A 12,314-nucleotide genomic window follows, 5' to 3' on the forward strand; every position below is an offset into this window, starting at 1 on the left:
CATTTTCCATACTGCAAATCCTCAAGGGCTGCAAGGGGTGCTGGAGCCTATTCCAGCCAACTGCAGCAGGCAGAGGACACCCTAAATTGGTGGCCAAACAATTGCATAAACACTTTAAACATCTCATTTTTTACATTATCCCTAAAAATTAGACTCAAGTATGAAGGATGCATCAACCCATCTTTCTTTCAGTCCAATATCTTAATAATTATAAGTGTGCAGCCTTGAGTATTTTTAAGTTACTGATGGATAAATTTCAATTGATGCATGGAAAAATTTGCACAAATCAATGCTGTACTTGTGTCCATCCTAGATGATGGTGTGATTTAGTAACCTTAATGTGAATTATGTCTAGTCTTTAAAATTTCCCCTCCTATTTTTGTGAGGGTTGGACTTTTTTGGCCTCTTACAAACCCATTTATTCCCCTCACAATTATGGTAATTAATCTTAAATAGGCAATTTTGCCAATCCTGCTACTATATATTAAGACTACGACCCTAATAATGCCTGTAATGGAGGCACTAACTATATGGTGAAGCCCTCACATCATTAAAATTGCATATGAATAATACCTATCGAGTTGCCTTATGACTGAATGTGAGTTCACTTTGTATAGAACAGACAAAACATTCCTTGTGTAGGAATGTGAATAGTTCAATTTACAATTAATGACAATTCTGCACTACAAATCTAAAATGTAAATATTAATGTTCCTGAAGTTTTAACACCTTGATGAAAAATTTACTTTGAAAAAAAAGAGACATATTACACTTTGACAATGATCTTTTTACAAATGCATTTAATGTCAAGTATAGAATGCTGACTTTTTATTGATCAGCTTGCAATTTTTACGAAGCACAACGTTTTAATTAGCCAGCGAGAAAATTAAATAAAAAATTAACTGTGCCTCTACTTACTTCAACTAAACTTTTTAAGCACAATTTCTAGTCACTTTTCTGGTGTCCACCAGTATTGTGCGTTATCCATGGTGAAACGTACAGGTAGTACAAATGAGGTGAATCATTTTGGGGGTATTTAATTGAAAAAAAAAGTACTATAAAAAATTTCCCACGCTATTTTCACATGTACAATGAGATGATAGATTAAGACAGAAGACATTAAAATGAATTAACTTTATTTGTTCTGCTCTCATGATCTTAGGTATAACACTAAGTGTCCTGCAAATGTTTGTGATGGGTACATGATGATTGAACATGCTTGTACAACCCAATCAGGTAAAACCATGCCAAAGATTTGCTCTCATCATTATGTGGATGCGCACATTTTATTAGAATTTTACGATGTCAACAACAAGATGGATTTACTTTTAATAAAACATTTCAGTTTTAAACATAATTGTCATGTGTTTTATTTTCATGTCTTCATTTTTTTGCTAAAATATTTAGGAGACTGTCCTTTATATCTTAACAGCTGTGATGCTGTTGATATAAACCAGGAGTCGGGAACCTTTTTGATGAAGAGAGCCATAAACAATTCATATTTTCAAACATTATTCCTTGAGAGCCATACTAAGAATTTAAAGGTAAAAATACATGAAAATGTGCATTTATTAATCATTTCACCACTTTGAAAATAAAAAAAGTGTCTGAATTCTTTTGAGATCATTTTAAGCTATTGCTAATCAATGCGTATCAATGAGAGTATGCATGCAGAAGAGTCTAATGAAGAATATTTATGATTAAAAAGGCGCTAGAGATCATGTCGGCACCACAGTTCCAGCATGACACTCCCATTGTGCGTTCGGGATTTAGGTCTCTCGCCAGCGATACGCATATTTTACCGCACAGGTTAGCGGAGAGTCATATACACCCATAAAAAATGCCACATATGGCTCCCGAGCCATAGGTTCCCTACTCCTGATATAAACGCTGGCTGTTGGTTTTGAAAATTACGCATAACAATACAATATATACAATTTCAACTGTGTTTTTTTTTACATGCCATGGAGTATTTTTAGATTTAAAATGACGTGCATTTCTGAATTTTGAAGCGATGGCAGCTTCTCTCAGCCACTTTGAATCGATGATTACAATTTAGGATGGTCGAATTGAGAAACAGTGGACTGGGTGCGCTGTGGTGCAGGAAGCGAACTTTGAACCCACTTCGTACGGAGCCTTTTGCTAGCTGTCAGACTTAGCCCTGAGTTTGTTTCACACGTTGTCTTACGTTGATCTCGAGACACACAATGACCGATAAAACAAGGTAAGAACAAGCCTGAAACGTTTACTTCTGATTTGTTACCATAGCTTTTAGCATGAATATCTCGGTTCGTCTATTATGTGCAATGTTTTATATCTATTTGACTGGTTACCGGCTAAGGAACCACTGCCTATATGTATTATCGACATGCATCAGTTCCGTGACAAAATAAACATACACACATATCTCATATCCTGGAAAATGTGCAAATATTGGTAAATACTGTATTTATTTGCCGACATTGCCCACCGTGCGACGTGCAATGTAATTGATTGTATAACTGCTTATGCGTTGTAAAGAATTGAATTGTTATACTAATACACGTTCCCCCTCAAGCTTTTTGGATTCCGTTGTTCATCTTGATGTGAAGGTAAGATAACATTAAATATTTTGATTACAAAATACATTCATGGGGTTCTCATCTTATCTCATTTTCTGAACTGCTTTTCCATCACTAGGGCCGCGGGGGGTGCTGGAGCCTATCCCAGTTGACTTCAGGCCAGAGTCAGGGGACACCCTGAATTGGTCGCCAGCCAATCGCAGGGCACAAGGAGACAAACAACAATTCACGATCACACTCATTCCTAGGGGAAATTTAGAGTGCCCAATTAGTCCGCCATGCATGTCTTTGCAATGTGGGAGGAAACCGGAGTACCTGGAGAAAAACCACACAGGCCCAGAGACAACATGCAAACTCCACACAGGAGAATCCACCTAGATTTGAACCCAGGACCCCAAAGCTGTGAGGCTGACCAATCAAATCACCGGGCTGCCGGTAAAGTAAAATTATCTTGTAAATTTGGTGCTCATAGGGACATGTTGTTTTGTTGGGTCGTGCCCTCTTTTAGGATTATTATGGAAAGAAGTTGCAGAAGACCACCGATTTGAAGAGTAATGCCTGTGTGACCCCAGCCCAGCCCTATCCAAAGTTCATCCTTCAAGCCTTGAAGAAAGTCCATCCTGATGTAACTGACAGGTTGTCAATGTATTCTTTGACTTTTCTTTCCAAAGTACTTGGGCTTGACTATGTTCTTTTTTTTTTAATGTATTAAATATAGCAAACCATGCTGATCACTTTTTCTGACAAAAAAAGCATGCACACACAACCCTAACTCAAGCACACGCGCACAATATCCTCTTACTTGCCAAATTGATTATTTGTAAAATAAAATAAAAATAAAAAAATGCTTGAAATATTTTAATTTGTGTCAAGATTATATATTTTCTGAATAATTAAAGGACTGCATATTCTAGAAGTAGTATAATACAATCTTCATGCAACCCTAATTGAATGAGCAAAGTACATTTTGATTGGAAAATTTGTTAGCATTAATATGAACCTTAAAAATGTCTTAATGAGCATAGAAACGGCTGAAGAAAATGTAGTTCAAACAGACAGTTTTTGTCAGCCTCTGATTTTTCTTCACGCCCATCCCTTTGAACGTAATTTTCTGTTTCATGAGAAAGTAAGAATACATTGTCCGTTTAATTGGCGAAACCTTTTGATTACAAATTTTTGGAAAATTGGTCAGGCACTGCGATGTAGAGTGTGGAATTTTTTAATGGGCTTGTGGCTCGCTTAGATACTACGGTTGTGGTCTCGTGGTCCCAGAGTGCTTGGAGGGCTGCAAGATTTTGGACTTGGGCTGTGGAAGTGGCAGAGACTGCTACATGCTGAGTCAGCTGGTGGGAGAGGCGGGCCATGTCACTGGCATTGACATGACTGATGATCAGGTAGAATCTCATTTAGACTGTGCATTTAGAACTTTGATCTAGTCTAATCTATTTATACTGGCATTTTGGAATTATAGAAAATATCTACTCTGCAAAAAAAACATACAGGTGTTCCTGAACATTTCCAGCAGCATCTTCGAATCAATATTTATCTGCCAACAGTTTAGGGACAGATTATAAAAACAAAACAGTAACACACAAGTAGTGAAAGTTAATTTGTAACATGCCTGTAAGAAGGGTTTTTATAAGACTAAAAAGTTCTTTTTTTTTTTAAAGTGGAAAAATAAGTACAGTACATATTTTAGCATCTTCCGGACAGAATTGGACCTTTATTATATGCAGTATTTGGGCCACTGAAACTTTTCTGAAATATTTTGTGTTCTATAGCTTGAAGTGGCCAGGAAATATGCGGACTTTCACATGAAGGAGTTTGGCTACAAGAAGCCCAATGTTACCTTTGTGCAAGGCTACATCGAGGCCTTAACAGAGACAGCTCTGGAAAAGAACTCTTTTGATATCATTATGTAAGACATAAATCCTGTCTCCTGCTTTGTGAAGCTGTGCTGTGCTGTTGTGGACATTCTTTTTAATTGTTTTCTCTTTTCATTATTTATTATAGCTCCAACTGTGTTGTGAACCTTTCTCCAGACAAGAAGCGTGTCCTGGTCGAAGCCTATAATGTACTCAAGGTACTTAGTCTATCTGCACACTGTACACGTGCCAATAATACGCAACCTAGAGATAATTTTGATATTAGATATTTAGATATTAATGCTCTGACAGTGTCAATGCAATGACAAACTCTCTGTCCCTCATGATTATAATTTTGAGAGCAAGAGACTACCTGGTTGATCGCTTTCAACAGTACACGCTCTTTCTCTATCTCATGATTATAATATTGAGAGCGAGCAAATCTGGCGACGAAATGTCAGTTCGACGAAATGTCCGGCGACGAAATATCAGTTCGACGAACTGTCTGGCGACCAAACGTCCGTTCGACGAACTGTCTGGCGACCAAACGTCCGTTCGACAAAACGTCCGGGGACAAAATGTTCGTCGACGAAACGTCCGTTGATGGGATTCGTGGAAATGTGCTGTCTAAAACCACTTATTTTTACACTCCTTAGTCTCTTTTTGCATTTTTCTTATATTGACGGTTAGGATGGTGGTGAGCTGTACTTCAGTGACATCTACAGCAATGAAAGACTAACTGATGAAATTAAAAACCACAAAGTCCTTTGGGGTGAGTATTTTTAATCAACTACTGAAACATAGCCTGCAGACACATAAATGTTTCACTGTTACGTTAAAGGGGAGTGCATTGGCGGAGCCCTGTGGTACAAAGATCTGCTACAATTGGCCAAGGAAGTAGGATTCAGTACACCAAGGCTTGTTACTGCCAGCATTGTCACTGTTGACAACAAAGAACTTCAAGCCATTCTGGGTTCGATGCTTGTTTCTTTGATTTTATGTAGTGCCATTGGATCCTGTTGAGAAAATTCCAGTGTCACATTGTTAAATATAAAACACAAACTAATAACGTTTAACGTATTTTGCATTATAGGTGATTTTAAGTTTGTCTCTGCCACATACCGTCTATTTAAGATCCCAAAACATAGTCCAAAGCCAGTAAATGTCATTTATAATGGAAACATCACTGGGGCAGAGGACACCCTCCACTTTGACTGTCGGTACACCTTCAAGGTCTGTCTTGCACCTACAGCCTCAGGTCAATCCCGGTTTTAAAATAATTTTGTCAAAAATGTTTACTTCTTACAGACTGATCAAGTGATGGAAGTAGATGGTGAGTTAGCTGCCATCTTGACCCATTCCAGGTTTGCAGAGGAGTTCACTTTCCAGCCACCAGCCGGCTCTTGTAATCCTTGTGCAGTCAAACCAAAGGTTAGTAGCCTACAACCTAAAAGAATGATGCCAAACTCAAAGCCTGAATCACCATACCATCCTCAATGGCCTGCAAAATTATATGAAACCATTTATTGTTTCTTGCTAAACATAATGTTTTGGAAGCCCTTTTCTTTGGTTTCAAACCCACTAAAAATAAAATACTTAATACCGTTTGTTTTTTTATTTTTAAGATAGATATCCATAGTTTTGGAGACACACAATATTAATCCTGTAAGACAAAAGTGTCATGTGGTCTTCCTTTCCCCCCACTTAGATGTGTTTTGATGATCCTTTTGAGTTGGCTGTGCAGTTGCCAAAACAAAGTCCCAGTTCAACCACAGGAGGATGCTGCAGCACACAGTCTGCAACCTGCTGCAAGTGATAATGGGATGCTTACAGTTCAGAAATCGTCTCTCTTCAATGTTATTCTTTGACCTGTTCTTTTAATCTGATTTTTGTGGCTTACAATCAGCTCACAAAATCATTATTCACATAAAAATGCCGTGCTCATATAATATATAATATTATATATTTCAAAATTTTCCTTTTAATTACAGTACCATCTGTTTAATTGTTCTACACATTCCAAAAAACAACCTCAAAAATAAATTAGTTTGAAAAACGGCAGAGCCTCTTTTTTTTTTAAAGTTGAAGGCAATAATCTTCCGCACATCACAACCTAAACTAGTTGACATTTTCCCTTTGAATTGCATCTTTTACAGCTGAGGGTTTCCTCGTCAAACACGTCGTTTCGTGAATGAAGCACAGGGTGTGCTCTTGTGCAGAAAGTGGATTTTGAACCCTCCCTCAGACAGACGGACATCTTTGGAAACTGTGCTAGAAAACGTACCATATCGCAACTTTCTACACTGCGTGGAGGAATTGTCTTGAAGCGTCGATTATGGCTGATAAAACAAGGTAATTCCAACTTGCAAACACGTCACATTCCTGCCACTTTCCTTCAGTCCCATTGGTAGAATACTGGTATGAAAACAGCGTTGCTATTTGTTGATGTAATATCTACGATTTGTATTATATCGTGGGAAGCAATGCGTTGAAGCCGCAAATTATGACATAATGTAGCTTTTGTTTTGATTAAAGTCATATATAGGATTTAATATCACCACTGTCCTTTTGAAGCTCTCAAGATACCGATGTCCACCTGGGTGTTAAGGTAGGATAAAACACTTTATCTTGAATCACCTGCTAAACCATTTTCACATTTTTACCACCGTCTCTGCATGACTTCACTTTACCTGGTTAATTCCTAAGATAACATTTCTCACCATTTGTTTGACTGAATAAATGTGGGCTGTCTTTATACTACATCAGGGGTTGCGAAAACGTGGCTCAAGAGCCGCTTGCGGCTCCCGGGCAAAATGAATGTGGCTTCCTAACATATTTGGTATATACTGTGGCTCTTTGCCTAGTTTCATTCATTTTCTGAACCACTTTATCCTCACTAGGATTATGGGGGTGCTGGAGCCTATCCCAGCTGACTTCGTGCCAAAGGTAAAAATAAATAAGAAATTATATTAAAAAATAATTTGACAGATTGGATTTTTCTATGCTGCTTCTGACGTAAGGGACCGCCAATCATCTCCGCGTGGTGTGTGGCTCTTTGACTCTCACAGTTTATTTATTTTTTTGCTTTTTTGTGTCTAACTTGTTTGCAACCCCTGTACTACATCATGATTTCATATTGGATATGTCATACCCAAGTAATACTAATCGCCAAAACCAAATACCAAATGTGATTAACATACTTGGCCAGTAAAACTGATTCAACTACGATTTTACAGTATGCTACTGTATTTTAAAGTTTCTTCTCATGGACACACACAAACCAAACATCTCTCTTGTAATGTTAAAATCTTCACTTTCATGTAGGATTATTATGGAAAGATCTTGCAGAAGACGTCAGATATTAACAGTAATGCCTGTTCGGCTCAAGTTGGACCCTTGCCGAAATACATCCTCCAGGCTCTGAAGAAAGTACACCCTGATGTGACGGACAGGTTAGCTTAAATATCAATGTTTTTTACATACCTAATTATCAAAGTTCACTCGGTAATCTATACATATTACTTTCTCTGAGAATGTGTGTGTTAGTGTGTTTGTCCGTTAACAACACACAAAATCGATTTTTCCACTTTTCCAATTTGGCTCTGTCGTACTTTGTTGATGGTCATTTGGAAGCAGTTGTACTTTTTACTTCCCCAATGTCATTGGTCATTGAACTTGGTGTACAAAGTACATATTCGTACAACTGTCACTGGCATGGAGCTGTTCAAGGATCCTCACGGCTACTTCACCATCTGAAAAACTAATTGAATTTGAGTGATTGATTCAGGTAATTATTAAGTACGTCACTCTGAACAAAGCATGACAAATAACCATTACATTGTTGAGTGCAGTGTTTGGTGTACAGTTTGTACGTAAACTGGGGTCGAACAGTGTGAATTAATGAGTTTTCAACCTTTTTTGATTCAAGAGACTTGGCTAACATGCACGGTCAATGACCAAACAATTGCAAATGTACGGCTCTAGGGTGTTACCATACTCGTTTTTTTTTACTTGGGCCACAGTTTTTTTAATTTCTTATTTTTGAGAATGTGTGTGCGTTAGTAAAACTGACGTTCATGTGTCCCCAATTCATGAGTTCCTTACGCAAATAGATGACCAAAACACGCACAATAACAACTTCGCCCAAGCAGGTGGGACTGGTGAAGATGGGCCCCTTTGCTCATATTCCATAATTGGCAACCCTCCCTTCAGATACTATGGTTGTGGCTCGACTATGCCAGAGTGTTTGGAAGGCTGCAAGATTCTGGACTTGGGCTGCGGCAGTGGCAGAGATTGTTACACGCTAAGTCAATTGGTGGGAGAGGCTGGACATATCACTGGCATCGACATGACCGAAGATCAGGTAAACCTTTGACCTTAAGTAAGGTAAATTACACTTACCCAAAGTTAGGGATATCCAACATGTATGTTAGCTCTATCAATAGTGCAAACAAACAAAATCAAGAATAACATTTTTATATTTCCTTTCTTCATCTTAAACCTGATTTAAATCTCTTACATTATCTAGTTGGAAGTGGCCAGGAAACATGTGGACTTTCACATGAAGGAGTTTGGCTACAAGAATCCCAATGTTACCTTTGTTCATGGATACATTGAGGCATTGTCAGAGGCAGCTTTGGAAAAGAACTCTTTTGATATAATCATGTAAGATGTGCTTCTTGTTGCCTCCTGATCTCTTTCCGTTTCACATTTGAAATGTGTGTGCTGTGTTTTTCATGACGTACTCAGCTCCAATTGTGTGGTGAATCTTTCTCCAGACAAGAGGAAAGTCCTGACTGAAGCCTACTGTGTGCTTAAGGTACATTAGTCTTTAATTTATGTTTGGTCTTATTGTCTTTAAAAAAAAAGTCACTGATTTTTAGGATGGTGGTGAGTTTTTCTTCAGTGACATGTACTGCAATGGAAGACAGACTGATGAGATAAAAAACAACAAACTTCTCTGGGGTATGTGTTATTATTTGAATAAAATGCACCTGCTATAGAGACATGGATTAATGCTATTTTACACATCTTTCAGGTGAGGGTTTCGGTGGTGCATTGTGGTACAAAGATCTTCTACAGTTGGCCGAGGAAGTTGGATTTAGACCCCCAAGACTCGTCAAAGCCAATGTGATCACTGTTCACAACAAAGGCATTCAAGCCATACTGGGTGTGATCTTTTTTTCCAAGATTGCAAAATACTGTTGTATACTGTTAATTATATATTCTTTTCCTTTTAATTTTTTGTAAACATTTCTGGATTACAGGTGACTTCAAATTTGTTTCCGCCACTTACCGTCTGTTTAAGGTCCCCAAAAGCACCCCAAATCCATGTAAATTAATTTACAATGGAAAGATTACAGGGGCAGAGGACAATCTCCTCTTTGACTGTCAGTACAACTTCAAGGTCTGCAGCATCATTTCATCTCTGGTGTTTTTTTTTTATTTCTTTGGTCTTTGTTCTCACAGTGTTTGCCTCTTACAGACTGATCAAGTGGTAGAAGTTGATGGTGAATTAGCCGACATCCTGACCCATTCCAGATTTTCACAGGCTTTCACATTCTTGCCACAAGGAGGCTCTTGTGATCCGTGTGCAATAAAACCAAAGGTCAGTGTTACATAAAAATGCATCTAAGAAATAGCATGTTCAGTCATTCATATTTTTTTTAGCTCACCCAACCCCAGGTTTGCAATTGAAAAAGTATTTTAACCAACTTTTCAAGACCCACAGAATTTTATTTTCATATATTTATATTTTGTTGATAACATTTTGCAAAATATACAGATTATAACTGCCTCCTTTTGTTCAACTGGAACAAAAAAGTTAACTTCAACAATTTTTTTTGTTTATTTTACCTATCACCAACAGAACATGGACTAATTCAGCCGGAACATTACATTAATTTCACTGTAAGCAACATTTAGGAACATCTGTCAAGTAGCACAGCACTGTCTGTGAATTTTATACATTATCTACTTGTGTCTAAAATCTCAAGCTTTCAGCCTGTGGTGAAGTGTCGCCATTTTGGCTCCATCTACCGTCTTCTTGATGTGCTCTCAAATTCAGCAGTCACTATCGGAACTGAATTTAAATCTAAAACTGTGCATTGCTGCCACCATTTGTTGATGTTTTAGCATCATGACAATTGAATTAAACCTTTTTAGTTGTGTAGTTACACCTTGGAACTATCATACCCGTTTACTTTATCTAATGAATATAGTTGTCAATGGCAGTGGATGAGTTAATTACATATGTTTGTGGTATCAGGGTCACACGCCCAGTGAGTTTCAGTCTTACTGCAAAGATTCAAGGAAACCTGCAGCACATTTTCACACACACACTCTCTCTCAAAGCACACATATGCACTCATGCACAAGCACAAGGTCAAGCAGCTGTCTCAGAGTTATAACCAGACTGTGGAGTCATGCTGGGAACCTTGAAAAGGAAGGAATGCTCTTTCTCTAGCTCATGCAATGTCATCTTATTTACTTGAATGGTTATTTTTTAACTGCATTCATTGCATGTCCCAAACTAAATGTTTCATAAATGATGCTAATGATCAAAATTCATGTTGCAAAAAAAAGGGAGACACTTAACTTCCACCCCTAAATAGCAATATACTAACAACAAGCAATGAATTGATCCAGAGATGAGAGATAAAACGCATACTTTTATTGGTTGCTTTATATAAAAAGTAATAGAAATGTTTAATTCGACTTCACGCTCTCACAGTTGAAGTTCTTAATGAAGATAAAAACAAAGAACTAAAATGACAGTCGCTAGCAGTTGTCCGACACATTTATTATGTAGAACATGACACATTACAGGCACATCATGAACTTTTTTTTTTTAAGTATTATTATTTTTCCTCCCCATCATCGTTCATTTTTGCCCATTTCCCAGAATTCCCTTTGGTGCAAATTGGGAGTGTTAAAGTGTGATGTCTTTTGCCTTTTCTCTATCAGGCAGTCTCTGTGGATCCATTTGAGCTGGCTTTGCAGCTGCAGAAACAGAGTGTAGGCTCAGCCACAGGGGGATGCTGCAGTACGCAGTCTGCAACCTGCTGCAATTGACTGCAGTGATAGTGCATGGCTGCAGCTGAATCTCTGCATCTAACAGTAATCGCTTGAAAGTATGACTACTTTAAGTGTAACACACTTTTTGTTTGTCTGGACCGCTTGTGGGTTTGCCCAACTACTTCAAATATAAATATTGTCGATTTGATTTAATCCATGCATTATTGTAAAACCTGCTAAACTTCTATTGAGCATAATGACCACTTTAGAAACCTTATGTGTAGGGCTTTTATTGGTATTTTCCCAAGAGAATGTATGACAATGAAAGACAATTACATTTTAAAATCATATTAAAATTTGGTGTTCTTCTAATTAGATAACTACATTTAGATGCAACATTTTAGCACCATTTGAATGTATTTTTAAAGAATTGTTTGCCTATTGTTGTACCTCTTTATAGAATGTAGATCCTAAAAATAAGTTTAATTGCCATGTCTTCAATTTAAAAAAAATGTCAAGTGTATAAATCCATAATGTTCATAAAGCTAATTGCTATTTGTTAATATAATAGGAAAATAAATGTTTTTGATCATGTTTTAGCTTTATTTGCAATATTTTCAGATGTTGCCATTTGTAGAGGGAAAACTTTAAAAAAGGTGAGCAAAGGTATCCATGTAATCGGAGGCCTTGCAAAAAGCTTATGTTATTCAACGTAAAAGATATTGCTATCATTCCATCAAAAATATGAATTACTTTCCCCAATTAATTATGAGTAATTCTACAGTATATTTGAGTCAGGATAGTGATTTATCTTGACAGAATCAGCATATTACTGTGAAGGGCAGACATCAAGACCATTCTCTGGTAAATG

At 37.4% G+C, this 12,314-nt stretch overlaps 2 protein-coding genes across 2 annotated transcripts; both read left to right on the forward strand.

The window, feature by feature from the left end:
* The first annotated feature begins 1,971 nt into the window (after nucleotides 1–1,971).
* LOC144198107 (arsenite methyltransferase-like) lies at nucleotides 1,972–6,484 on the forward strand. The gene is made up of 11 exons (XM_077718961.1): nucleotides 1,972–2,224; nucleotides 2,558–2,591; nucleotides 3,070–3,197; nucleotides 3,805–3,955; nucleotides 4,343–4,479; nucleotides 4,575–4,644; nucleotides 5,117–5,198; nucleotides 5,268–5,399; nucleotides 5,520–5,659; nucleotides 5,735–5,857; nucleotides 6,135–6,484. The coding sequence occupies exons 1-11, from the start codon at nucleotides 2,208–2,210 to the stop codon at nucleotides 6,240–6,242; spliced, it is 1,122 nt and encodes a 373-aa protein (XP_077575087.1). The 5' UTR covers nucleotides 1,972–2,207; the 3' UTR covers nucleotides 6,243–6,484.
* A 155-nt stretch (nucleotides 6,485–6,639) lies between these two features.
* LOC144198072 (arsenite methyltransferase-like) lies at nucleotides 6,640–12,037 on the forward strand. Its single transcript, XM_077718882.1, has 11 exons — nucleotides 6,640–6,778; nucleotides 7,001–7,034; nucleotides 7,751–7,878; nucleotides 8,639–8,789; nucleotides 8,955–9,091; nucleotides 9,176–9,245; nucleotides 9,310–9,391; nucleotides 9,465–9,596; nucleotides 9,694–9,833; nucleotides 9,912–10,034; nucleotides 11,393–12,037. The coding sequence occupies exons 1-11, from the start codon at nucleotides 6,762–6,764 to the stop codon at nucleotides 11,498–11,500; spliced, it is 1,122 nt and encodes a 373-aa protein (XP_077575008.1). The 5' UTR covers nucleotides 6,640–6,761; the 3' UTR covers nucleotides 11,501–12,037.
* The last annotated feature ends 277 nt before the right edge of the window (nucleotides 12,038–12,314 follow it).

The sequence above is a fragment of the Stigmatopora nigra genome, chromosome 6 (assembly GCF_051989575.1).
Source record: "Stigmatopora nigra isolate UIUO_SnigA chromosome 6, RoL_Snig_1.1, whole genome shotgun sequence".
NCBI classification, from domain to species: domain Eukaryota; kingdom Metazoa; phylum Chordata; class Actinopteri; order Syngnathiformes; family Syngnathidae; genus Stigmatopora; species Stigmatopora nigra.

Excerpts from the sequence above, each read along its gene's own strand:
- LOC144198072 (XM_077718882.1), top strand. Across the intron at positions 8,790-8,954 it reads TCGACATGACCGAAGATCAG|TTGGAAGTGGCCAGGAAACA; the intron begins GTAAACCTTTGA and ends TACATTATCTAG. Across the intron at positions 10,035-11,392 it reads CGTGTGCAATAAAACCAAAG|GCAGTCTCTGTGGATCCATT; the intron begins GTCAGTGTTACA and ends TTTCTCTATCAG.
- LOC144198107 (XM_077718961.1), top strand. Across the intron at positions 3,956-4,342 it reads TTGACATGACTGATGATCAG|CTTGAAGTGGCCAGGAAATA; the intron begins GTAGAATCTCAT and ends TGTGTTCTATAG. Across the intron at positions 4,645-5,116 it reads AAGCCTATAATGTACTCAAG|GATGGTGGTGAGCTGTACTT; the intron begins GTACTTAGTCTA and ends ATTGACGGTTAG.